The 26,860-nt window shown below is 40.5% G+C and overlaps 4 protein-coding genes across 7 annotated transcripts in view; 2 read left to right on the top strand and 2 right to left on the bottom strand.

The window, feature by feature from the left end:
• Positions 1-778: 778 nt before the first annotated feature.
• LOC114160731 (selenoprotein O) lies at positions 779-6,915 on the bottom strand. The gene is given in 10 exon segments (XM_075410515.1): positions 779-982; positions 1,271-1,427; positions 1,604-1,789; positions 3,282-3,360; positions 3,363-3,401; positions 3,490-3,767; positions 4,184-4,314; positions 4,385-4,562; positions 4,662-4,865; positions 6,120-6,915. Coding segments are annotated over 10 exon segments (1,839 nt in total). The 5' UTR covers positions 6,554-6,915; the 3' UTR covers positions 779-829.
• A 625-nt stretch (positions 6,916-7,540) lies between these two features.
• Positions 7,541-15,968, top strand: LOC114160729 (zinc finger protein 420-like). Of its 2 annotated transcripts, XM_028043476.1 has the most exons (9): positions 7,541-7,859; positions 8,469-8,671; positions 8,776-8,862; positions 8,964-9,059; positions 10,111-10,221; positions 10,997-11,120; positions 11,200-12,139; positions 12,267-12,316; positions 12,892-15,968. In XM_028043476.1, the coding sequence occupies exons 1-9, from the start codon at positions 7,748-7,750 to the stop codon at positions 14,115-14,117; spliced, it is 2,949 nt and encodes a 982-aa protein (XP_027899277.1). In that variant the 5' UTR covers positions 7,541-7,747; the 3' UTR covers positions 14,118-15,968. The 2 variants fall into 2 exon arrangements, with proteins under 2 accessions (XP_027899277.1, XP_027899278.1); XM_028043477.1 differs by lacking the exons at positions 7,541-7,859; positions 8,469-8,671; positions 8,776-8,862; positions 8,964-9,059; positions 10,111-10,221 and adding an exon at positions 10,631-10,907.
• apex1 (APEX nuclease (multifunctional DNA repair enzyme) 1) lies at positions 15,616-18,638 on the bottom strand. Of its 3 annotated transcripts, none has more exons than XM_028043501.1 (5): positions 18,528-18,638; positions 17,218-17,349; positions 16,945-17,108; positions 16,664-16,856; positions 15,616-16,519 (listed from the first exon to the last, which is right to left on the bottom strand). In XM_028043501.1, the coding sequence occupies exons 2-5, from the start codon at positions 17,276-17,278 to the stop codon at positions 16,005-16,007; spliced, it is 933 nt and encodes a 310-aa protein (XP_027899302.1). In that variant the 5' UTR covers positions 17,279-17,349; positions 18,528-18,638; the 3' UTR covers positions 15,616-16,004. The 3 variants fall into 3 exon arrangements, with proteins under 3 accessions (XP_027899302.1, XP_027899303.1, XP_027899304.1); XM_028043502.1 differs by having other exon boundaries at positions 18,534-18,625; XM_028043503.1 differs by lacking the exon at positions 18,528-18,638 and adding an exon at positions 18,088-18,509.
• A 192-nt stretch (positions 18,639-18,830) lies between these two features.
• The window catches only part of osgep (O-sialoglycoprotein endopeptidase), a 97,790-nt gene continuing 89,760 nt past the window's right edge, over positions 18,831-26,860 (top strand). The window contains exons 1-9 of the mRNA XM_028043499.1: positions 18,831-18,959; positions 20,059-20,178; positions 20,260-20,379; positions 20,502-20,677; positions 21,436-21,531; positions 21,619-21,668; positions 21,744-21,822; positions 24,710-24,775; positions 24,908-24,998. Of these exons, the coding sequence (XP_027899300.1) occupies positions 20,064-20,178; positions 20,260-20,379; positions 20,502-20,677; positions 21,436-21,531; positions 21,619-21,668; positions 21,744-21,822; positions 24,710-24,775; positions 24,908-24,998 (793 nt within the window). The 5' untranslated portion in view covers positions 18,831-18,959; positions 20,059-20,063. The remainder of the gene's footprint in view (positions 18,960-20,058; positions 20,179-20,259; positions 20,380-20,501; positions 20,678-21,435; positions 21,532-21,618; positions 21,669-21,743; positions 21,823-24,709; positions 24,776-24,907; positions 24,999-26,860) is intronic.

The following is a 26,860-nucleotide window of genomic DNA, read 5'->3' as shown; positions in this document are numbered from 1 at the left end:
GGTTCCCAAAATGTTTTGTGCTGAAGCAGGTCCACAGCATCATAGTTCCTCCACCGTACTTCTACACAAGGATTTATGTGGAAAAGAGCCTCGTTCCCAGTGTGATATTTTGAGTAAGGACAGAATTTATTAAATAAAGTATTGCTATGGAAGCCTGACCTGGTTTCCATAGATCTAGTTTTTGTCAACTAGACTTTTTAGCAGTTGTTTTTCATAATGGACATTTGATGAAAAACTAAATCTGGTGGATTTTTTATGTCTTTTTTATTTTTTATTTTTAGATTTTATGGTTTGTATTTGAAGTATTGCCAAACTGATTAAAATAATCTAATTTTTCTCAGTTTGTTGGTGTAATATTAGGCTTCTGAAATTAAATATGACTTTGTTTAAAGGCTTTTTACACATTAATACAGGGGTGCCTATAGTTTTGAAGATTTTTTTCTAATATAAACTCTAATATTGTTTTTTACGTATAAAACTACCTTGCAATTTGATCAAACTTAGTTCTGTGCAAAAATGAATGGCGGAACACACCACAAAATAACATCCTCCCTTTATGCAACAGAAGAAAGAGTCTGAGAGAAAGTAACTGGGTGACTGATGTAAATGTTCCTCTCCTATCTATGTCATATTTTAGATATAACATAAACATATGACAAATAATCTGTTTGCTGTACTCCAGAAGTGAAAACAGACGTCTCTCTCTCTCTCTCTCTCTCTCTCTCTCTCTCTCTCTCTCTCTCTCTCTCTCTCTCTCTCTCTCTCTCTCTCTCTCTCTCTCTCTCTCTCTCTCTCGCAGCAGCAGCAGCCTAGGGAGGCTCTATGTGGATCAAGTGATGCAAATTTTTTGAGCCCAAGCAGGAGGCTTAGCATCGTAGCCATCAGCAAACAGCTTCTCTGTTTCATCACATGTTCCGTCTTGTTGGCACAAAGGTTCAGGGTCCGTGTACGGGTCCTCCAGAACCTTGAGAATTCTGTTAACCTGTCAAACAAGACGCAAGAAAGATGAATAACTGAGACCTGAAAAGAACAAACCGAAAAACAGAACTTCTTTTCCGAGGCACTGGATATTTTTCTCATCACATGCAACCTTCGTTTCTACTATCTCTTTAAAAGTGCAGATTTCAGAAATATATATACATATATGCGTATTGCTGCTGGCTTATGTTGTTTATAGTAGTTAGCCTGGTCACTGAGCATCTCAGTCAGTACACCCCACTGCTCCTGGTTACCATTTGGGAGATTTGGGGTTTTCCAGCTTTGGTCTCACCTCAGAGAAGTCTCCTTTATCTGCTGCTTGAATAGCATTCTGTGCAATATAGTTGCGAAGAACCACACGGGGATTACTGCTCTTCATCACTCTTAGCCTCTCTTTTTTAACAAGGTGCAAGTCACTTGTGCCATCAAACTCCCGGGCTAAGCGCCTCCTGGTATACCAGCAGCAAAAGAAAAACAACTCTTTAAAGGAGTTGTGACATGGTTCTAAACTCAAATAAAACAAATAAAAGCCAACCTGTAGGTGGCCAATATTTCTTACACTCTACAATTCTGACAGAGCACAGCAGACAGACAACACGTGCTTTTCAGGGTAATTTCTCCTGACCTGTATCGGCAAGTCCAGCGGATCCAGTCACCGCGCTGTTTTTCTTTCAGCTCTTCTTGGTCCGTCTCAAGGAGCTCTTTTAGCCGGCCCATGAGTTCCAGCTGCTGGGCCACGTCTGGCCTGTCTGCTACCATTCCGAACATGACTGGGTTGGTGTGTGCCATGGACAGAATCATTGCCAGTTCACTAAGAAGAAACGACACAGGAAAGTTAGAAGTTGTTTAAAAAGGAAAGGAACTGTGAATGTGTTTTCTTTGCTCGAGTCTTTAAATTGTACATGTACACTGATTATGGATGACATTATGGCCAGCTTTTATTGGTTGCCCTTTTTCTGTCAAAACAGGTATGACCCATTTTGGCAGGGACTCCACTAAATGATACCAAGATGTTTGTAGCATAACTTTTTAGTCTAATAAGTTGCGAAGGTGAAGAAACTTTAGACTTGTTTGCCCAGAACATCCCATGGACGCTAGATTGGATTGAGACCCAGTAATTAAGAGACTAAGTGAACATCTCAAAGTCAAACTATCCCTTAATATTTTTTGGTAGGCAGCAGAGAGCCCACTAGGTTCTGGTCACTAGTAAATAACTTGTCTGATCTGTTGAATAGGAAGCACCCATGAGCCTTAGTCCCAATCATTCAATTCAGTCATCCAAACATCATTGCCTAAGGCTTATAATAAAACCTTGTTCTATGACTTGCTTTGTACAAAGGGTCTGTACTATTGAGAAACGATTGCTTGCTGAAGACATGGACTCTGTTGAAGTTTCAAACAATTGGATGTAATTTTACCCACTTGCTAACATTTGGCAGTGGCATACGTAATGCGCCGGCTCAATGAAGCTTACTGGACACTGCGTGCGCTGTAAACGACCCCGTAGGGAGTAGGTTCACAACATCTTTTCCAGCAATAAAGTGTCAAAAACATTCCTATTGCTCCAACTTAATTTGCTCAGTTTTTGGAAGCATGGTCAACACAAACTGTAGTCCAGCATTGCCAAACTACAGTCTTTTACAGATGGACTACAATTCTAAAACAGTGCAGATAATCAATGTTGTTGTCCTCCTTCTGTTCGCTGATTGGCCCAATTGAAATTCTACCGTAGAAATCAAGCTTAGTGGGGAAAATTCCAGACGGAAAACTGAAGGGAGATGAGAATCGAGTGGAATTGCATAGGAAGGCAATGGCCAGACAATGATAGGATGTCATCTCTACAAAGAAAAATCCAGGCATAAAGTTTCCTTGGAACTAAATGTGCCACAATCAACTGGTTGAGGAAGAAATAGAAAATGAGGGCAACTGAGCATCATGACTGTAGGCCACGTAAAAATCACAGGAGGGTTTAGTAGACCCGCTAACAAGTGTCATGAAGAAAAGGAAATCTCTGTGCTTCACATCACCCATTAATGGTCTTTGTGTTCTGCCTAATTGATGTTTTCTAGTGTGATCTGTTTCAGATCGCTTCTTTAACTTACACATTATCTTGGTAAGACTGTTTTCCAAAATGCTTGCATTAAAGAAAGCAAAAAGAGATCAGTTAACAAAAAGGACTTGATTTGAAAAAGATCAGTGGTGAAACATTCAATGAGAGTATACGGTGGGGCTGGTACACGCTTCGGTATCATTTGATTGTGTTGTACAAGTAGAGGTAAACTCATCCACCATACACCTCTCACCGGTCCTCCATCGTAGGCTTATTAGCCACCTTTAACTCCTCAATGGAGGCACACTGCTTTAGAATGAGGTCCACCAAGGTACACGGCTCAGAAGGCGAAAAGTGTTGGTGAAATCAGCCCCTGCGTAAAAAACCCCAATTAAGAGTACAATTATTTCCAAATAAACCATTATAAAACTATATCTAGAGCAGTTTTTTGTATTTTTTACCTGTGTTGTGCATGACCCGCAATAGGTCTGACACAACTTCTCTGTCCTCTGCCTCTTCTTTTCTCACAAGTCCCAACTTTTTTCTCATGCCGCACAGGTAGAAAGCCTCGTAAGTGGGCATAAAGTCATCCAGCACCGCTCCTGCATCCGCTGCCCTCAGCTCAGAGCCCAACGCCTCGGCCAGACGAGCCAGGTTCCAGCGGCACACGGAGGGCTGCGCTTGGTACGAATAGCGCCTCCTTTTGTCTGAGGCATTGCAGACAAAATCCGGATCAAATCTGTCAGACAGATGTAGGTGAATGTGCAAAATTAAAATCTCAGGTTTTTGTGATGGAAAGAATTGAACCATGTGAATCATGTGGGTTTTTTTCCACATTTAACCCAATGTTGTCTTTATACTCAACTAAAAAAGCATACATTTGTTGAAGGAAAGTGTCTGTTGAATCATTGTCCATACCTGCTTGTCGTTACAGGGACAAGCAGGTATGTCCCTATATGTCGCTGCGCTGGACATTGGGGGGGCTAACCCAAATGTTAGCCAAATAAATAAAGAGAATCATTGCAGGTTTTTTCCTCTGATAGTTTGCCTTTTGGCCTAATGAAGTTGGAAAAATTGTTGCAGTGAGTCATCACGTTCTCATTCTTTACATCACATACTGTAAATCTGCCATAGATAGACTTATGTAAATGGTACCTGTCCATGAAACCAAAGGGCCCATAGTCCAGAGTCAGACCCAGGATGCTCATATTGTCTGTGTTGAGGACACCATGGCAAAATCCAACACACTGCCACTGGGCCACCAGCTTTGCGGTCCGCATCATCACCTGGTGGATGAATCAAAAGCGGTGCCATGAAGATGAGGCAACCTGGAAGAAGAATCCACTGAGGTCTTACCTCTCTGAAAAAAGAGAGATTTCTTTCTCTCCTGTTGTTGTGAGCCTGCTGAATGTGTGGATAGAAACTCTCAATCACATAATCCAGCAGCTGAGCACGGTTGTCATGGCGCCCCGCGCTGGGACCCTGCAGGCCAGAGAATTCATCCCGGCCCAGGAAGATCTCAAAGGAGCCAAATCTATTGGTTTACAAACAGAGTAACGACACAGACAGAATTCACGTCCACTTTTTGTGAATGTAAGATTCTGCTTGTTATCTACATAGAAAGTCGGAAAACCTGATGAAAGAAGGGGCGAGACGCATGACAACTGAGCAACGCTCCAGAATCCGTTCACCATTGTTGAGAGGATCTCTGCCGATGTGGAGGTCAGAGGTAACAAGGGAGGCTGCTCGAGTGGTGGGGATCCCCAGGGCAAACATGGCTTCGCTGCATAGGAACTCTCTGACGCTGGAGCGAAGCACCTTCCTGCCATCACCGTCTCTGAAGGGCACACAATACCGGTCTGTTTACAGGTCAATAGTAATTTTGCCTCTTGAAGTGTCCCGCATTTTGTCATGCTCCATCCTCAATCTTCTTAGATTTTATGAAACAGACCAGCAGAAAACTGGGCAATCTGAAAGTGTGGCCTTGTCACAGCATTGCTTCAGGCTTAAAAATGGGGAGAGGACGGCACAACGCCAGACCTACCAAGACATAGTCATCCATGACAGGTTGGTCAAGAAGGACAGTAAACACAACTCAGAATGAGCTGGAGTTTCACAAGTCAGGTGAGAGAATCTGTTATCAGGACAGCAATTAAGATGCCTATTCCGCCAGTCTGACCTTCAATGAACACTGGAAAGAGGAAAATCACTACAGAAGGAAAGCTATCAGTTGGTAGATCACCACAAGCTATGTTGAGGACACAGCAAACATCTAGAAGAATATCCTCAAGGCCTACGTTCACAATTTTTTATGCAGGAAAACTTAACACTGTTCTTATCACAATGCCATAACTGTTCATTTGCAGTGTAATGTTGTGAAGGTGCTTTTTTTTTAACAAGAAAACTAAAATTTTAGGGAAGATAGATGGAGATTCTATAGAAAACCTAAAAAGCTACAGTATATACACCTCAGGCTGAATCTGAGATGATTTTTCCTAGCCAATGGAGGAGAACGTGTGTGGACGAGCAAAGCTTGATAAGACTTGCCCCAAAATACTTCCAGCCAAAGATGGCTCCATAAAGTGTGTATTCAGAGAACTGAAAACAAGTCCATTTCATGTTTTTTTTTTCTAATTTTAGCTAAACACTTTAAAAAAAAAATTTTTTTTTGTTTTTTTCCACTTCAAAACTTTGTGCTGGCCTGCCATAGAAAATCCCACTAAAATACAATGAGGTTAGTGGATGGGATGTGGCAAAATGCCAAAGGTTATAACAGACGTGAATAGATTTGTAAGTTGCCATAACACTCAAAAGCAGAAAAGGGTGTGAAGTTGTGGATAAATGAGCAAAAAAAAACGTTGTTGGTGCCTGTTTTACTCTGTCAAATGAGCTGTTAACGAATGAGGAATAAATCAGGTGCGCACCAAGCAGCTCTAAGCTCTTAATCAGCTCTCACTCACATTCATGCAAGACTTAGAAAGGTCTCCAAGGTCACCTTTAACCTCACTGTTCTGCCAACTAACATACAAGAACAAAACATAATAATAATAATAATAATAATAATAATAATAATAATAATAATAATAACTACCTGGAGTAAGGTGTGACTCCAGCACCTTTCACCTGTATCTCCCAATGTCCTTGGGTATCTGACTCCACCTCCCCCAGATACATGACCGCTCCATCGCCCAGCTGACCCGCGAACAGCCCGAACTGATGCCCGCAGTAGCAGTGCGCAGCCGGCTCGGAACCAGCCAGCAGCCTGGAGCCGCTCAAATACTCCGGGGCCAGAGGGTCGTCCAGCACCTCTTGCGCACTCAGGCCCAATAGAGAGAAAGACGGCTGGGACAGCGCCACGATTCTGGGCCGCAGTAGTGGATGAAGAGAGCCGACACGGGAGAAACACGCTCCCGGGACAGTCCTGGAGCCGGGCTCGGCGGAGACATCTATCGGGAGCCGTTTCAGCGCGGTGTTGTTAAAGGTGAGTCGTTCCAGAGCGGAGGACCCAGTCTGAGAGGACTCCATGGAGCAGAGAGGTGATTATAATGATAGGAGCCAGGCAGCGATAATCTGGGCTGAGAGCAGGCTGAGCCGAGCAGCTATAGGCTTCTGCCACTTGAAAGAATAATGTCAAGAAGTCATAATGAAATCATTTGTAACTTTAACTTTTTGATCTCATATTCAAGATACTAAAATTCAGAAATTTAAATTATTAGACTATAACTTTAAATCTTTAAAAAAATGTATTTGTGACGTTGTGTAATTAGGCTATGAAACCAATAATTATGACTTTTAAATTCTGAATGTTTACTTAAATTGAACATTATTAGATATTATTTTGAGCTCCATAGATATTAAAGTAAGACCCGCGTGGACCGCAGCCTACGACCGTTTGATCAGATAAAGACAACCAGACACAAAAAAATCATGACTTTTAAATATTTACTTTCAAATGTATAATTATGATTTTTTTAAGTGAAAATTTGGGTTTTCAAATTTGCCATTTTATATTTTAGTCTTGTAAAGTAAACTTTAAAATATAAAACGATTAAATTGAAAGTCTTAATTTTCAACTTAAAATGTACTTTTTTTTATTTTATAGTTTTGAATTTTAAACATAGAACTTGGACATTTTTATTTGCATAATTAAATAATATGTGTTCATAATTATTACTTTTTTGCATTGTTGCTTTGCATTACATTGAAATTCAAAATAATAATTTAAAGAAACATAATTATGACGTACAGACTCATAACTTAAACTTAAAACCAACCAATTGAAAACTCTGTTTCCAATTTGTTGGAATCTTATAATTAGAACTTTAATGTTCTGTTTAGCGTTTTTCTAAGTTTTTTTTTTTTCATTAAAAATGCATAACAAAAAATACATTTAATGTAAGCTTAACATTTTTCATTCATTCTTAGAAATACATTTTTTAAACTAAAAAAAGCAAGGGACATTTATGAGTAGTGGGTTTATATGCGATTCACCGCGTTTCCAGCAGGTGGCAGCAGCAACCTGGAAAATGTCAGAATTAGCCAATGAATAAAGCAAAGAAGAATTTTCTAACTACTGCTCCCTGGGATAAAAATTAACGTTTATTTTATTGTATACAAATTTATTTAACTATCTTTGAGTCTAAGTTGAAGCTTCGGCAGTCGGACGTTGAATTAAAAGCTGTGTTGTCCAGAGTCTGTGAAAGATAAACCACGTATTGTATGGTTACAATACTGGTTAGCCAGCTAGCTGGAAGGCTAATCCAAGCTACTGAAACTTTTCAACCCCAGCAGAAGAAAATGGACTCAGACGTTTTGACGGACATCCCCAGAGGTTGGGCTGTTTAAGAGCGTAATGTGGCTAAAAGCTAATTTGTTGGAAACGGACAGTTAATGACGGCAAGGATAAGCATAGCTTTAATTGAGCCATTAGCTCATTTCCATAGCTTGTCTATGACATTACATCGGTATGTTCGCGTTGTTTGGGTCAAGCGCGTGATGAAAACGCTATCTTTGAATATTTAGTTTCCACGAATAGATGTAGCTGTTTGTGTCTTATCATTGTGCCAAGTTTGGCTTTAAAATGCAGCGTCGATGCTACTAGCAACATTTTTAATAACACGGTTGTTGAACACACCCTCATGGGACGCATTCAGAGCAGCCATCTGTTTTCTACAAGTAATGATCGTTTTCAAAGACAGCTTTTAAATACAACAAATATGTATAATTGTGTGTGTGTAGAAGGGGATCAGGGCCACTGAAAATAAGAATTCTTCATTTTAAAATCCGAATTCTGACTTTCTCTGAATTCTGAGGTTAAAGTGAAAATTCTGTCTCTTTCTGGACACTTCAGAAAGACGGTTCTTTTTCTGTACTTTTCTTGTGAGACAGACAATATATGTTTTTAATTAACCATATAATATATTTCAATGCCTGTTTTTAGGTGACCCGTTACCCCTGGCATCGCTGCGTCTCCTGGTGCCCCCTCTGCAGCTCATGGCAGCCTCTATGTGGCAGGTGTTGAGGAAACAAGATGTCACGAGCTACTGGAAGGTGTCAGACTTTGTGTCGCTGGTGGTGGACATGGTCCCAGAGCTCTTGATGGACAAATATAGGACTCAACTGAATTTAGGGTTAAGAGCTAGGGTGAGTATGGGTAGGGTATCTATCAAACATTTCGAAACAATTTAATGTTTTGGTAGTCTGATGCTACAAGTGATGGGAAGTGACTGAGTTTTTCTCTGCTACAGTATATTATTGAGTTATGTCGTAATGAGCATTCCAGTGAGACGATTCTGTCTTACCTGGAGAAGATGACATCACCACATCCCACACTGGTAAAAACTTTTACTTACCTTTTGCCATTGTCATTTTTCCTTTTAATGCTGCTTTACATATCGATTGTGTTGAATTTAAAGTTATATTCTCCATGTTTCAGATAAGAGAATCAGATGACTTGTCGGTGAAAATGAATTTTCTTGAGTTGATTCAAATTCTTCTCAAAGATCCGGAAGAAAGGAAGCACTTTTTCATGGTAAGACTTTACACTTGTTCCTCTTTAAAGTCACACAAAGTAGCAACTTTGTGTGACAAATGTTTCCACTTTTTATTGTGGAATCTAGCTGTCTTCAAGCTCCTTTTTTGAGTTTTTATAGTTATAAAGATATATAATTAATAGTTATTTATTAAACAGCCTTAAACATTGCTTTTATGATCTTATATGTTACTGTCTTGAACTTTCTGGAAATCAAGTGGGTCCTTTCTGGAACTTGGTTGACACTTATCAGGCACTTTTCAGAACTTTTATGGAATTTAGCAGGTACAGTCTGGAACATACCAGGGTGTTTGGGCAAACTTTCTAAGAGATTTTTACTGGTCGCTTTCCCAGAACTTGTGGTTCACTTTTTTGGCTTGTGGAGTTTCCCAGAACTTACGATTATATTCCCAGAACTTACCAGACACTTTCTTTGTAACTTCCCAGAATTCACTGGATGCCCTCAGGAATCTAGCTATATTATGAAGAGACTTAGTTCAATGAAAGGTACAGAAAAGTACCTGGTGAGTTTCAAGTCATTTTTATTGTTCAACAACAAAAACATTTATGGTTCGCTTCGTCCTTTTACATCACTGCAGCAGATCAGCTGAGATCATGGGCATTCTGAAAACATGAAGTTGGGATTATGTTACCAAAGCGTTGTGGCTTCCGGCACGTAGTATAAAGATATGTGTCAGGCCCCGAGCAAGAAACTGTGTTGTTCACCAATCTCAACATGTTATTATCTGAATTGGCATCCAGTTGTTCTGCTCTCCGTCTTTGGACTTTGTGCATTTTACCGCATCACTACGTCACTCCCGTTCTGACATTCCAAATTACCCCTTACATTTCATAGTGATTACCGGTTTGAGACTATTCATCAAGGGGAGTCGAGGCAGAAAATAATGGATGTTTCATGACAGTACAGGCTGTTGTGTGCGGTGCCACCAAATATTGTAATACTTTCGAAAAAGCAGTAAAGCTCTGAAAATGTAATTTTTTCCCCCCCTGCATTTGTATCGTTTTTCACCATAGTTTCTCTGCTTTAAAGGACATCTTTCCTGCAGAGTATGGCCCTCAGTACGACAGTGACTTGCAGACACTGTTTGCAGAGTTTCTCTGCCGACTGTTTCAGCTGGTTCCGGTCCCTGACCTGGAGCAGGTGAGCCTAAACACAAACTGCACCGGCAATTATCAAACTGCAACAAAGAACTGTAGAACATGAAGCATGATTCCAATTAAAGAAACAAGATTATATTGCAGAAGTTTATCATGACACTTCCATAAATATGTCAATAGAAGGTGGACGAAACTAACTGCACCGCTGCAATAACTATATTTGATATGCCATGCTCAGTCCAGGGATATTGTTAAAGGGGCTTTATTATTTATTTTCCAGGCACATAGTGCCATTTTATACCACAATAAAGTAACTATATACATATATCAAAAATGACTTTTAAAAAATGTACTTTATTTAATGTCTTGAATTTGGGTTTCTGTCTCTTTAAAACCTCCTGCTCTTTCTGAAACTGAGTCTTCAGGAAGTCACCACAACATTGCTGCTCTATTAACCCTTTAACAACGTCGCACCAGTAAAGGTGCAGGAGCTTCATCTCAAAGGCATTGCTAGGTCCGACCAGGCATTTTGTACAGCTTGAACGGTTGCCATGGGAGATTAACGGATTTCTCAAACATGAATGAAAGATTCAAGGCGACAATCCATGTATGTTTTTGACAAGGGAATAACATTATAACGTTGATTTTCCATAATACTGCCCCTTTAATATGCTATGGAATGAGATTGTTTCTTCTACCTTCCTCATTGACAAGGCAGCATACTTCAAGGTAGAGGATCCCAATGTCCTTATAAAATGAGACCTTACAAGTTTTTCAAGTTAAATAGTGTGAATATTGATGTCGAACGTTTTTCTCAGACTGTGTCCTGGCTTGGAGCGGAGTGCTCTCTGTTGGAAGACTGTCTGCAGACCGTCTCTGAACCCACAGACCTGAAGAATCTACTGCAGCACCACAAGAACCTTGGGCATTTAGACCAACATGGTAGGTCGCTTCTTTTGACAGCGTCTTTGTAAACCGTATAAGCTAAACTTATGGTTCTGCTTTATTCCTTTTCATGCAGTTCCACCTGCTAGTATGGGCGACGACATCTCTTCCTCACTTTCTGCCCTTCCCCCGGGGAGACTGGCGGAAACCAGCGAACAACCCGACCAGTCGGACCCACTTCGAGACCTCCACGTCGAAACACAACTTGCACCAGAAGTAGCGGAAGTAGTTACAGTTTCTGATTACTCTGAGGTTGAAATAGGTGCGAGCTCCAACGTCGAAGTGGTGACAGAAGAAAACTGCTTTGAAGGAAGAGAAGACACAGTAGGGGAACGTTCTGTGGTTGTGTATTTGGAGAAGACAAGCGAAGAAGAGCCAAAAAGAGAAGCGACCGAACTTCCATCCTCCTCTCAACACAAAGCTGCCGCAGGACCACATGACTGCCCCCGCTGTGAGAAGAAATTTAAGTTTGCCTCCTCGCTGCTGGCTCACAGCGTCATCCACACTGGAGAACGCCCCCATCGCTGCACTGACTGCGGCCGCTGCTTCTCCTTTAGGCAGTCCCTCGACAGACACAGACGCACACACAGAAAGGGACGCGCGCATGACTGCATGGACACAGCCTGCATGCCGCACTCGTGCCGTCTCTGCAACGTGGAATTTAGCTGTAAGCTGGCCCTCGCAAGTCACTTAAAGACTCACTCTGATGATGGCAACTTGGACAAACTCAAAGAACACTTAGAGGGTGGGCCAGATACCGATAAGGCTGTGGATATCAACGAAGCGAATGCTGAACACACAGATCCAGACTGTCCGGTGGAAACAGGCGATCGCCCATTCTCTGAATCCATACGAGACAACGGTGTCAAACCACCGAATGTCCGCACGAGTGGACGCAAACGTCGACCCACAATGAAGATCCAGGCAATAAATTTACAGAAGCACATGGCCACTAATCAAAGGAACAAGTGCAGCAGGGTGAATCCCTCAGCACTGAGACCTTTACCTATCATCAGGTAAAATCACCTCTCCTCGGTGTTGGTCTTGGATGTCCTTCATTTTAGATTTTGTCACATTGACACTTATTAAAGTCCAATTAACTGTAGACTTTGAAACTTAATGATCATTATTCTTCTGTTTCAGTTCGGAGCACTCCTATGGATCGCCTGTGGTCTCGAAGCAAGGTGGTGAAAGTAAGTGATTTTAAGAAATGCTGCTCTGGATTTTTTTTTCTTCATAACTATGACATAATCCTTGAAAGGGGAAATTATATGGAAGGTCTATGAAATTTGGCTTCTATAACTTCCAGTAGTCACTTAGACGATGGGGACTACCAGTTCCCTGACGAGATCTGATGTTCTAACTTGCCTTTGCAGTCACATTACCAGAGTTACTGCTACTCTGCTGCTTTGCTAATTACTGAAGTGTTTCATTAGATGGAAAGTAAAGTTACATTAAGAGTGTAATCAATGTTCTGCTTACCAGCCTGTGTTTTGGGTGTAGAACATCCACAGGGTGTGAAACACAAGATTGATATTTGATATCTAAAAACAACTAACCCTGCTAAAGGAAAATTTTATTTCCAGACAGAAACTGGAATGTAAATCACTACTAAATGAAGTTCAAATTGGTTTAATCTTGCTGTGTACTTAACTTGGTACTTGTTGTTTAGGACCTGTAAAAGCTACCTGTGATTCTTGTCTATAGTGAATAACAGAAAGTATTTACTTGTATTTATATGTAAACTCGTTGCTTTTTGTACCACCAGGCTCTCCAGCGGATGCCTCAGTAGTTGCTTTCTCCTGTCCTCAATGCTCCTTCCAGGACTCTGAGGAAGGGCGGGTCCTACAGCACATCAAGAAGGTGCACCCCACTGATGCCGCAGATCAACACAGACACTTAAGCTGTGCAGATTGTGGGAAGGTCTTCAGGTTCCACTCCTTACTTAAAGCCCACCAGCGCGTGCACACAGGCGAGCAGCCATTTTCATGCTCCCAGTGTGGACGGCAGTTCTCCTTCAAACAGTCACTGGAGCGGCATAAGCAGACACACTCGTCTGGAAACAAGTTGTCGTGTTTGATCTGCGGGGAGCTCTTCAAGTCAGCAACGGAACAAGCTAGGCACAACAACGGCCACTTAGAGGATGGGGACTACCAGTGTTCAGAGTGCGGTCAGACGTTCACCTGGAAGGCTGCATTTGTGAAGCACCTCAAGACCCACGGAGTGGATGCTGGCGAAGTGGAAGACTCGTTTAAGTGCTCTCACTGCAACCTGGGCTTTAACTGTGAAAGACACCTGAACAAGCACATCCTCACCCACAAAGAGGAAAAACCTCACAGCTGCAACTGTGGGAAGAGTTTTCCTTACCGGGCGGCTCTCACCGCTCACCAACGGACGCATCGAGAGCGGCCGCACACATGCACGCAGTGTGGGAAGGGCTTCCTCTATAAGGGCGGCTTGATGAGCCACATGAAGATCCACTCTGAAGAAATGCCCTTCATGTGCTCGTTCTGCGGCAAGAGCTTCAAGAGGGAGCGCAACATGAAGAAGCACGAGCGCTGCCACACCAGGGAAAACGTCTTCCGCTGCACGCAGTGCGACAAGAGCTTTGTGTACAAGGCCACCTTGATCAGACATGAGCTGACGCATTCGGGCGAGAGGCCGTACCTTTGCTCCGACTGCGGCAAGGGTTTCTTCTCGCATGCAGAGCTCTTAAAGCACGAGCGCTTCCACACGGGCCACAAGCCATTCCAGTGTCCTCACTGTGGCAAGAAATTCACCCAGTCCTGCTACCTGACCATCCATCTGCGCTACCACACCGGGGCCCGGCCATACTCCTGCTCTGAATGCGACAAGAGCTTTCTGAGTGCCAACCGGCTAAAGAGACACCAGCGGACGCACTCTGGAGAAAAACCGTATCTGTGTTTAGAGTGTGGAAAGGGTTTCAGGCAGTCTTATCATCTTAAAACGCATCTGAGGACACATCTGTCATAAATACACCTACAGACTTATTAGTATCACTGTTAAATGGGTGTGAAAGGTGTTAAATATATATATATATATATATATATATCAATTGCAGTAGAATAACACCACTCATGATAAATTTCAGAGTTTGTTCAGAGAAATTTTAAGTTACCAATGCCACATATTTGTACCTCAAGGCAGGGCAACAACCCTTTTTGCAAGTAGGGAGGTCATTAGTCATTCCTTTAACATTTTACAAGGTTTAGATATATTTTTTTGCACAGTTTCTCTAAAGCCTAGGTTCTCACTGTGGTCTTCTAATCTGGTTTACAACAGAGCTAATCGTCTGTGTTGCAGAGCTAATAAAACCTAGCTAAAAACACGAGTTGTTCTGGCACAAATGCTTTCAACAGAATCTGCTTTAAGTGAAAGTGTAGTTGAGAATGTTTGATGAAATCCAAGTTTTAATTTCACCGTACAAAATCAATCCTTGTACAATGGGCGTTGGGTCATTTAGCTACCTCAAAATAGAAATCTCAAAAGAGTGTAAAAGCCCCACCCAACATTGCTCCTATTTCAGATTGAATAAGTTGGTGCAAAATCTTTTGGCTTTTCCATCAGGGCATCAGGCTTTGGGGGAACCGTCTGCTTTTTCTGTCAGGTCTTGAAACCTTTGTATTAGTTGAGGTGGTACTCTGGAAAAGTTTGAGAACCAATGTTCTAGGTGATCTGCAGCATCCTATCACCTTGGAAGAAGGTTTGCATTTAGGATTGAGATGTGTGATGTCTCTTAATGGAAGAGACATCAAAATCGTCAGATTTTATTAAATCTGATGATATTTTCGGAGTTCACGCCATGACGGGTCCTCCACCTTGCTTCCCAACACTTTTAACTCAGAAGATACCTTAATGTTTGTCACAAAAGTATTGTGTAAGGAGTTTCACGTAGCAAACTCCTTACATTTGCAAGTGCCAAGTAGTTTCAAAAGAACCAATTGGAACTTGATTAATAGGGCCTGGTAAGAATTCTCCCCAAAGATGTTTTTTTTTTTTTACATTTATTTTAAAGCTATTCCCACATTGTTTCCAATTGTCCTGTGACCATGGTGTGAATCTTATGCAATCTTATGTTAGCCATTTCTTACAAGCAAGTCCTTCGCTACTAGGGGTGCACCGATTTATCAGCCAGGAGATTTATTGGTGCCAATATCCTTAATTTCGGGAGATTGGTGAAGCCAAACTTATCCCCTCATCTTATATACCTCAACAAAGGTCTAAAAATCAACCACTGTCCTCTTTCTCCTGTGAAAGAGGTTTTACTGACAGTCCAACCACCAGGATTTGATAAGTCATTCCACTGTTGTAAACTCAGCAACTTGCTATATTTAGTGACATTTAAGACGAAAATAATTGGTAACGGCAGGTCTGACTTTAAGATCAGCGATTGGCTGGAATACTGCAATTGCTGCACCCTTATTTATTACCAATAAAACCCATCGAGCTAAGAAAAGTGCAACTCAAAATCTGGAAATAAAGAGTTTTTATTTGAGTGTAAGAGTGTAAGCAAGTTTCACATAAAAAAATATAACAAGGTACAAGAAGGGAGCTTAAACCACGACAGGTTTCCTTTTACAGCAGTGGATCAGTAACAGAAGCATCATGAAAATTAGCTTAAATGTGTGCTTAGTGTTGCATGTGTGCAGACCTTGGCTGTATATCACGGATTTTATGAAAGTAGTTTGGGTTATCGGACACGATCGATGTTGTGGAACATTTAAAGAAAACTACTAAGCTACAGGGCAACTCTACTAACAGTGAGACTGGGTACCACTCTAGCTGATGCAGTTGAGACAAGTCGGAACAAAAAAAAAAAAAAAAGACAAGAGTAAAAGTTGGATTATCATCAGATGTGATTCACACAGCTATGTGGAGAGTGATGGGGCAGTGGTCGCTCCCCATTGCCTTGTTACGGATCTTATTATCGCACAGGCCTGGCAGCAGGGAAGACGAGAGCAGGAAGTAGTCGAGCCGCCAGCCCACGTTCTTAGAGCGGGCGTTCATCATGTAGGTCCAGAAGGTGTAGGCGTTGGCCTGCTCCGGGTAGAGCTCACGGAAGCTGTCCACGAAGCCGGCCGCCAGCAGCTGGCTGAACCCTTCGCGCTCCTCCGGGGTGAAGCCCGCGTTCTTCTTGTTGCCCTTTGGGTTCTTCAAGTCGATCTCCTGGTGCGCGACATTGAGATCGCCGCACAGTACCAGGGGCTTCTGGATGTCGAGCTCGCTCAGGTAAGCTCGGAAGTCCACGTCCCAGGTTTTGCGGTAATCTAGGCGGACGAGGCCTCTGCTCGCGTTCGGGACGTAGGCCGTCACAAGGTAGAAGTTTGGGAACTCGGCTGTGATGACGCGCCCCTCCTTATCGTGCTCCTCTTTGCCTGGAGAATTAAGATTTTTTTTTTTTTTTCCATGGTCATCGCTTCCAAAGTCCAGACACAAATAAAACATGCCAAACAGCAGTAGGTCCTGAGGACTAAAGCAGAAAACCACAGGTCTAAACTAAGTATCAACCCATTACTCACCAATTCCATAAGTGACTTTGAGAGGTTCAGTCTTGCACAGCATGGCTACACCACTGTAGCCCTCCTTGTCATTGGACGCAGCCCAGTATTTGTGGGGGTACTCGGGCATGGACGTGATCTGGGCAGGAAGGGCTTTCTCTGAACACTTTGTCTCTTGGAGGCACAGAACATCTGGCGCCTCCTCACGCACCCACTGGGAACGACAAGCATGGCAATTAGCTTTTATTTAGTTCTTTTAAAAACAAAATAAAGACTGAGTGAACTTTTTACTACAAACTCACATCCAGTCCGTTCTTTTTCACCCAGGCCCTGAGCCCGTCTACGTTCCAGGAGGTGATCTTCATGTTGGCGCTACGGCCATCTTTGCTCGTCATTTTGTCAGGGGGGTCTTCGTACAGTACTGGGGCTTCTGGTTCCTTGGATTTCTTGGCTTTTTTTGCAGAAGCTGAATGGAGATCATAAAAGAATAAATATTGGATGGTGCATTTAATGTGTGTCCCCCTCTGTTCATGACATCTTTATTAGGAACAGCCGTTTTTTCTGTGTTTTAGTACCAGAGCCTGCATCATTCTCCCCATCAGCAGACCCATCATCTGTCTTCTTGCCTCTCTTCATGTTGGAACTGGTTCTGCAGGCAAACACACCTCGCACACACACAGCACGCACACACAGCAGCACCTGCGCCGCTGGAGTAAAAAAAAACGGAATATTAGAAATGTTAAAGAAGCAACTGTAAATAAAGCAAGACAACTTTAAACTTCATCTATTTTCTAGTGTAGAATCACAGCAGTCAGTCGATGCTTCGCAGAACTGGGATCAGAAACCAGCCACAAACTTCCAACCAGTGCAAATCCAATTTTGAATCCTATTACAAAAGCTAACAACGTTTTTTGAGCAATTTCTTTTTAGCTAGATCATCAGAGGAAGAAATTTTAACTGTTCCAACTAGAGGTGCACCAATCAGGTTTTTCCTGGCCGATGCTGATTACAGATTTTCTTTCAGGTTTTGACATGCTGACTGATTCTTTACCACAGAAAAAAAAAATAGATTATCAAACTGCATGTTTGCATGTTTCTAACGTATGCTAGGAAATGACCATCATCTCTGTAAATTCAATCAGTGTATATAGATCACAAAGGATTGCTTGAGTGTAATATTTAGCAAGCAGTAATAATTTAGTCCACACTAAAACCGATTTGGGCATTTTGACACTTTCCCTGGTTTCTGTACATTAAGCACATATATTTGTAAATGGAGTACAACTATTCACTTCCTACAAATGAAAACAACAAGGAGCTAGTTTACTTTTAGTGATTTTGTATGAAAATTCATAATCAATGTGCTTTCGAGACCATATTTGTGTAGATTGACCATCATAAAAAGGAGATCTGAGTGTGTGCGCATGCTCAAGTTGGTAACATACCTGTGGCATGTTTGAGGATTTGAGAAACACGAAACGTGGCTTGATTAACAGATTCAGTCCTAAACTACAACACCGGAAACTGATGTCTGTGTGTCATTTAATTATGATGAAGGGTAGAGTCTGTGCAAATATCATGCCCGGTTGAAGATATGGCAGTAAAAAACTGCATCAGAAAGACCAAGTGGGCTATTAGGCTATTTCTCCGTGCTAATTTGGTTAAGCTATTACCAACATGTGCTAAAGCTAGCTGTGACTCTAACAAAGAGAGCAGCAGCAGGCGGCCTGCACAAGGAATGAATGACAGAGGAACGACCAGCGAGTAAAACAAGCTTCTCGATCATTTCCTCAACAAATGCAAATGTGGCTAATGCAAAAGTGCGTTTTCGCAAAAACGCACTTTTGGCGCGTTTTAGGAAAAGGTCATGCAAATGTAAGCTTACTCGCACTTTCACAACAGGATGCAGAGCCCGGACGAGCCACAGTTCCCAGTCAGCCTCAGTCACTCCCCCCAAACACGACAGCGCTCAATGTGACAACGCTGCTTGGACTCAATAGCTGTCTTCACATGTGCCTGAAAAACTACCAGGAAAATAAATAAATAAATGAAACACATCATTACGTATTAATCATAATTTAACAAAGAAAACTGAATACTTTCTAGTAATTTAAATTCTGCCATGTTTTGTTGTTAAAGCAGTGGTTTAGAGACTAAGCCTTTTTTTTTTCTTTCTTTTTCATAAGGCGAGTTAACAGCTCTTTATGTTTGGGTCCTTAGATGTGTGTATGGAGTAGCTCTTGCTGCAGACGTTCAGAACCACTACTGTGAAAAGTTAATGTGGCGTGAGAGGAAGAAAACCAAACCTATATACTCGGTAAAACGTTTTTTTTATATACTATAGGAATATAAAACAATATTCGAGCTGAAGCCAGAGGAGGCGCTAACGACACAGCTGCTGCTAATCCGTAATTAGGGAAATATTTCGTTAAATATCGCATTGCCTGTCTTTTTAACGTCACATCATATGATGCATCACAAATAATTGTGCAAAAAAGATATGCTATGCAAGGATATTTTGACTGAAAGTCTAATATGTAACTATCAAGCTATAAATGACTGATAAAAACTGAGTTTTTTAGATTTAACTCCAGCTTATGTTGTTTCCATCATAGTACAAACTCTTTTAATGTGTTGGTCCAGTTAAAATGCGGTACAGGAGCCACCATTTAGAGTCATGGCTGCAGGTACAGAAGGAATAGCAAGATAATCTGAGCTGCGTATTAATATCTAAAAATCTGTCCTGGCAATTGTTGACAAGGTTTGTTTTTTGTTTTTCTCTTTGTTCCTACATCATTTGAACAATGTAGTGAGAAAGTATTTACTCCACTTGCAGTTATTGTGTGTTTGCTTCCCCCCCCCCCCCCCCGCACTTAAATGTTTCAGATTGATATCGGATAACTTGAAGTTTTTCAACAACTTTGTAATTTAATTTTATTTAGGTAAATGGCGTGCAAACCAATGAGAACAAAAATACTTTATAAGGACATGTATGACAAATTGAAATGGGCTAAAAGATCTTCAAAAACCAAAAGCATTAGATCCTAAACTAAAGAAATTTAACATGAGACAATCTCTGACGTTTGTCGGTGTTTAAAGGAGACACACACCGATTTCAATGGAGTAAATGTTGAACAGTGGGGAACCCTTCCAGGATTTCACTCTACAAAAATAGTTTTCCATCCAAAATTCATCCAAGAGGTTCCAAAATAACCAAGAACATCTCAAACACGAAACGTTTAAGATCAGAGGTTCTGCTTCAACAATAAGAAAGAGAAGTTATGTGAGATTTCAGAGGTCAAAGCCAGATGGATGGTCAGACAGCCTCCAAAGAACTGCAAACTTTTAATCAGGCACTGACCTGTTTTGTAGACATTAAAACACTTAACATCATCATTCTTTTTTTTTTTTTTTAGCTGCCATGACTGTTGTTATTGGATTCGAAGGAAGCGCCAACAAGATTGGCATCGGCATCATAAGGGACGGTGAAGTTCTGTCTAACCCCAGACGGACGTACATCACACCGCCGGGCCAAGGCGAGCTCCTGACCAACTGGTCTGAATCGATTCTTCTTTCTTCTTTCTTTTTTTTAAAGCACTTTTTATTCTTCACCTTAGGGTTCATGCCCAGTGACACGGCCAGGCATCACCGCGCAGTCATACTGACTGTCCTGAAGGAGGCGCTGGAGCAAGCGGGGCTGAAGCCGGCAGACATTGACTGCGTGGCGTACACTAAAGGTAACAGACATGATTTGGTAGAATGGATTTTCATTGATTACAGTGGAAAAACAACGAGCTAAATCTACATAAATATATATTTGTTTAACTCTCATCAGCCCCTCTGTCTCCTTGTCCCTCAGGCCCTGGTATGGGAGCCCCTCTGGTCACGGTGGCCCTCGTAGCGCGCACTGTGGCCCAGCTCTGGGGGAAGCCCCTGCTGGGGGTCAACCACTGCATCGGACACATCGAGATGGGCCGACTCATAACCCAGGCCGACAACCCCACCGTGCTGTACGTCAGCGGGGGAAACACCCAGGTGGGGTTCCAGCCTCGTCGCTCTGGTGTTTTATAGCCGGTGTTCAGAATCAGCTGGTAACCAATCAGTTCAGGATGATCCTCGCTGAAGTCTGGAGTCTGATTACAGTGTTTTCAAGGGCTGGAAAGTTTAGAAGTATTGGTATTTAAAGACTTTATCCATTTTATCCTATTGATTAAATGTTGGGTTCCTTCATCCATCCATCTTTTTTTGTCCTGTCTCATGTTCTCCCTTTCTTTTTGTCTCATGTTTTTTCTTCCTTTATCTTTGTTTCATCCCCTCGCTTACTTTTTTCCCGCATTATGTTTTTGCCTTCCTTAACTCTGTCTTTCATCCTTCTGTCTTTTCTTCATTTTCCCTCCCTCATGTTCTTCTTTTCCTGCTTTTCTCTTGTTCTTCACTCATTTCCTTCCTACCTTTTTTATTCCTCCCTCTCTTATGTTTGTTTTTCCTTCCTTCCATCTCTGTCCTTCCATTTCCATCTCCTCTCTGTCCTTCCGGGGTCATTTCTCCTTTCTCTTTATTGCTTGCTTTCTTTCTTGTGTCCTTCCTTCCTCTCTTTTTCATCTTTGCTTCTTTTATGTCCTTTACTTTTCTCTTTAGATTTTTCTTCCTGACATGATCTGTTCTTTCCATTCCCGTAGTAAAGTTTACCCGACATAGTATATCTACCACAGGTTCATAGCGAACCTCCTTTTGTTCTCTGTTTAAAATGATTGTAACGGACTGGAAGTCTTAGAGTGAGAACGTGTTTGCAGGTCATCGCTTACTTAGAGCGGCGCTACAGAATATTTGGGGAGACCATCGACATCGCGGTCGGCAATTGTTTGGACAGATTCGCCAGAGTTATCAAGGTGTGTGTTGGTGACATCGGCCATGTTTTTTTTTCCCTCGCTGTGAATGACGTGGAGGTTAACGCTCGTTCATGGAACTCTTCCCAGATTTCCAACGATCCCAGTCCAGGATACAACATAGAGCAGATGGCCAAAAAGTGAGTAGAACCCAGTAGAACCCTGAAGAACGTTCACCAGAAGGGAAACGCTGTGTGTTCTCCTGTTTGTTTCAGAGGAAGTCGATACGTGGAGCTGCCGTACACAGTGAAGGGGATGGACGTGTCTTTTTCTGGGATTCTGTCCTTTATTGAGGTGAGTGGAGCATTTATACTTTTTCACTTTTTGTTCCATTGTAACCTCAGACTAGAGCATTTATTGAGTTTTTATGTGATAAATCTGAAAAAAAAAAAGATTATTAGTTAGGCACTCTTCAAGTCTAGTCTTTATAAATGATAGATGAATGGAGATGAACACAGAGTATATTCATGTTTTTAAATGACCCAGATAATCTTGAAATCTCTCAAAGTCTAGTTTTAACTCAATGGAGTTAACCACAAATACGCAGCACACTTTTCACATTTTTATTGTAAGCGATTTTCTAATCATGGCGTCCTGTTTCCACTTCATAATGATGATCAGGGTTTCCCCCAGGAAACTTGCTAAGCCCGGTGGTCGGGGCGGCGAGGCGGTCCACCATGTTTTTGTATAAAAAATGTAAAGTTGACAGGAAAAGTAAAAATATGACTGGATAAATATGTGTTACAGGAAGACCTGGCCAGTGAAACGCTATTTAAACCCACAACTGGTCTTTAAAAATAACAAATCAAAAAACACGATTAAAATGAATATCAATTATTTGCACTTTTGTTTAAACAAAATGAAGTAAATTAAGTAAGCAGCTCCATAAGGCCCCCCAGGGCTTCGGAGCCCAATAAATGCTAATATTTTAACAAACAAATAAATGTAACTGGAAGATCTCACTAGTCTGGCCCCTTAAAGCTCTTTTGTACGCGACACATTTCTTCTAAAAAAAAAAAAAGGTCTTGAATCCGACGTCTTTACTGAACTTAAAAGAAAATAAAAATAACAAACAGATTCAAAACAAATAGAAAGTGACGGTCAAAAGACCATGTTACTCACAAGGTGCCAGACTTCTACAATGAACAAGTACTTTCATCTTTTATAAACCAATTAGTCAATAACCAATCAACAGGCACCATGTCATAAGCTTAAGCACAATACAATTACAGATGCTTATCTTTTTCAAATAGCAAAGTAAAAAATGAAACTCAGGTAAACACAAAATAACATTTTGTATTAAGTTCCAAAAAATGTATATATATGGCTCCTACAGTAACATGTTTATTGAGATCAATGCTGCTAAATTAGATTGAATAGTTTCAGTATACATAAATTAAAATATTTTAAATTGTTTAACATTTAAATGTAAGATTTTAAGGTAGCTGGCAAGTTTACTTTGTAAAAGTTCAAAGAACAATCTTCATCGTTACATTGTTTTGTTACCATAGCAACAATATGATGCTGTGAGTTTAATTTTTGAGTTAGAGCTGTGTTTGTTCACAAATGCAAATTAGTAAACTACAATTTGTGCGGCTCTGCCTCACCTGACCGACTATCTATCTATCTATCTATCTATCTATCTATCTATCTATCTATCTATCTATCTATCTATCTATCTATCTATCTATCTATCTATCTATCTATCTATCTATCTATCTATCTATCTATCTATCTATATATATATATATATATATATATATATATATATGCCATATATATTAATGGCATGCAGTAACTTGCAGGCCATTAAGGGGCTATAATTACTTACTGGATGTGTTCTAGTTCTTACTTCCAATATAGGCTGCATATTTTAAACCATTTTAATCTCTACTAGAGTCTATTTTTTAAGTATTTATAATATGTTCACATATGTATTATATTACAATATTTTGTAAGCAACATTTCTACATTTGAATTACTCGCCTGCTCTTTGTTTGACACAGAGTGAAAGTGAACCACACAGCTGAAAATGTAATAAATGTTGCAGTTTTGAGTCGAACGGAGCTACAACACTCAGTTAACAGAAATAAATGCTTTTAAACATCTATAATAATAATACAACTTTAGTGATCCCTTAAAGGGAGGGGAATTTTAGTTTATCCCAGCATAGCACACAATAAAAACATTTTAATTAAAATATACAATGATATGATATTTGGTAGAAAGATTTTTGTAATTGCTGAAGAAAAAAATAATAACTAATAAGATTCGAGAAGTGTCTAGAGATTCTACCTAGATGTTATGCTGTTAATAGTAAAATATTGAAATATCACCCAAATGTAGACCGTCTATGTTCATTTTGTCACAACTCTGAGGAAACCATCACTCCTCTTTCCTGGGACTGCTCTCATAATCAATTATTCAAAGATATTTTTTTACTCCTAATAAGAAAATTGGAAATAGACATACTGTTTAACTTTAACTTAATATTAATTTTAGCTAAATTTAATATCCACAGCTGCAAATGTTGAAACCCAAATTGAATGCCTTTTGTGCCTTTTGTGTTTCTTCATATTTGTATTCTCTGAAGTCCTGTACCAATACTAACACTTTAAACACTTCTTCAATTTGGAAAGAATTTCTCCTGTAATCTGCCCTAATCTTCTGTATTTAACCTTTTCCTGTTTGTAATTTTTGCGTCTTTACCTGCCTTACGCCTCGTCGTTCTTTTAGTTAGTTATTGTAACTTGTTATACATATTATTGTAAATAAAAAAACAGAAAAGAAAAAGCTAATTTTCATTTAGAACAAGCACATGCTAGCAGCAGGCACAGCAGAGACATTTCTTCAAACTCATACCCCTTCATCATGGAAACAACACGAAGAAGTTCATATGATGCAGCTTTAAGTTCAGGATTGTCGATCTGGGCGTACAGGAGAGGAATCGAGCCGCTGTACGTAAGCTCGGCGTGAACGAATCCATGGTTCAGCGTTGGAGACGGAGGGCCAGAAAGCAAGGAAGGATGGACAAAAAAAGGCTGGACTCAAAAAAACAGAAGGAATTAAAAGAAATCCAAGAGGAGGAAGGAAGCTAGGGAGCATATGAGTCAGGAAGGAAGAAAGAAAAGACAAACTGTTTGATTTCTCAGGTCTAATGATCCTTATTTTTTGCTGACAGGAAGCAGCTAATAAAATGCTGAGCTCTGGTCAGTGCACAGCAGAGGATCTGTGCTTCTCCCTTCAGGTACTCTGAACCACTTGGTAACCTATCCAAATGAATAGAAGGACGAGTGTTTCCACTTGTGCTGAAATCTTAGGATTATTTGACATGAATATAAAATGAGTGACGTGCAGCACCTTCCCGTTACCCCTGCAGGAGACGGTGTTCGCCATGCTGGTGGAGATCACAGAGAGGGCCATGGCTCACTGCGGCTCACAGGAGGTCCTGATTGTCGGAGGAGTGGGCTGTAAGTTAATCAGTTCAGTAGCTTTGTTCACAGATGCTGTTGTCCTATCATATTAATGGAAAGTTGAGTAGAAGGAAAAACCGACAAATGTACACTAAAATGAGGCAATTCAGGAGTGTATAGACAATCACTGGGTAAAAATGATTCATAATATGACGTTAAAAATGGGGAGAAATGACTCAGTATGTCCTTTAAAACGTATAAATACATAACAGTTCCATACATAAATGTCTATGCATGTATATATTGCAGGTCATTATGTGTTTGACTTGCATCATTTTGTTCTCTCCCATAGTCTTTGCTGACAGACTGCATGTCATAAAGGCTTAATTCCCAGAGCTGCTGCTCTCATTTGCATTCTGAGATTTGGATCGAAAACCAATTAGGCAACATTTGTGTTTGTGGTCACTTTTGAATACCAAACAACCATAACTAAGCAAGTTAACCTGAGAAAACTAAATTATCAGAGTGATGCTACGTGATGCTATGTCATTTTTTTGGGATATTTTCGACGTCATAGTGTAGTATGTTGTTTTTTTACATTTTCGACGTCATAGTATAGTATGTCGTTTTTTAGACATTTTCGACGTCATAGTATAGTATGTCGTTTTTTGGACATTTTCGACGTCATAGTATTATAGTATGTCGTTTTTTTACATTTTCGACGTCATAGTATAGTATGTCGTTTTTTGGACATTTTCGACGTCATAGTATAGTATGTCATTTCTGGACATTTTCGACGTCATAGTACAGTATGTCATTTCTGGACATTTTCGACGTCATAGTATAGTATGTCGTTTTTTGGACATTTTCAACGTCATAGTAGATTATGTCGTTTTTTGGTATAGTATGTCGTTTTTTGGACATTTTCGACGTCATAGTATAGTATGTCGTTTTTTGGACATTTTCGACGTCATAGTATAGTATGTCGTTTTTTTGGACATTTTCGACGTCATACTATAGTATGTCGTTTCTGGACATTTTCGACATCATAGTATTATAGTATTTCGTTTCCTTACATTTTCGACGTCATAGTATAGTATGTCGTTTTTTGGACATTTTCGACGTCATAGTATTATAGTATGTCGTTTTTTTACATTTTCGACGTCATAGTATAGTATGTCGTTTTTTGGACATTTTCGACGTCATAGTATAGTATGTCATTTCTGGACATTTTCGACGTCATAGTATAGTATGTCGTTTTTTTGGTATAGTATGTCGTTTTTTGGACATTTTCGACGTCATAGGCGCATCGCGCCCCCTATAGCCTCCGGCGAGGGGGACGCAGATGGTCTTTGGACCGTTTTCAACTTTTCTACTTTTGTATGTCGTTTTTTTGACATTTTCAACGTCATAGTATAGTGTGTCGTTTTTTTGGACATCTTGGACGTCAAGGTATAGTATGTCGTTTTTTGGACATTTTCAACGTCATAGTAGATTATGTCGTTTTCTGGACATCTTGGACGTCATAGTATAGTATGTCGTTTTTTGGACCTTTTCGACATCATAGTATTATAGTATGTCGTTTTTTTACATTTTCAACGTCATAGTATAGCATGTCGTTTTCTGGACATCTTGGACGTCATAGTATAGTATGTCGTTTTTTGGACATTTTCGACATCATAGTATTATAGTATGTCGTTTTTTTACATTTTCGACGTCATAGTATAGTATGTCGTTTTTTGGACATTTTCGACGTCATAGTATAGTATGTCGTTTTTTTGGACATTTTCGACATCATAGTATTATAGTATGTCGTTTCTTTACATTTTCGACATCATAGTATTATAGTATGTCGTTTCTTTACATTTTCGACGTCATAGTATAGTATGTCGTTTTTTGGACATTTTCGACGTCATAGT

Source organism: Xiphophorus couchianus, chromosome 17 (genome assembly GCF_001444195.1).
Source record: "Xiphophorus couchianus chromosome 17, X_couchianus-1.0, whole genome shotgun sequence".
In the NCBI taxonomy this organism is placed as follows: domain Eukaryota; kingdom Metazoa; phylum Chordata; class Actinopteri; order Cyprinodontiformes; family Poeciliidae; genus Xiphophorus; species Xiphophorus couchianus.
The sequence above is the reverse complement of the archived record's forward strand: the minus strand, read 5'-3'. Positions and strand labels throughout refer to the sequence as shown.

Excerpts from the sequence above, each read along its gene's own strand:
- apex1 (XM_028043501.1), bottom strand. The coding sequence starts at position 17,278 with ATGAAGAGAGGCAAGAAGACAGATGATGGGTCTGCTGATGGGGAGAAT. Across the intron at positions 17,109-17,217 it reads GGAGAATGATGCAGGCTCTG|CTTCTGCAAAAAAAGCCAAG; the intron begins GTACTAAAACAC and ends ATCTCCATTCAG. Across the intron at positions 16,857-16,944 it reads TGAAAAAGAACGGACTGGAT|TGGGTGCGTGAGGAGGCGCC; the intron begins GTGAGTTTGTAG and ends TGTCGTTCCCAG.
- LOC114160729 (XM_028043476.1), top strand. The coding sequence starts at position 7,748 with ATGGTTACAATACTGGTTAGCCAGCTAGCTGGAAGGCTAATCCAAGCT. Across the intron at positions 9,060-10,110 it reads AAAGGAAGCACTTTTTCATG|GACATCTTTCCTGCAGAGTA; the intron begins GTAAGACTTTAC and ends TCTGCTTTAAAG. Across the intron at positions 12,317-12,891 it reads CTCGAAGCAAGGTGGTGAAA|GCTCTCCAGCGGATGCCTCA; the intron begins GTAAGTGATTTT and ends TTGTACCACCAG.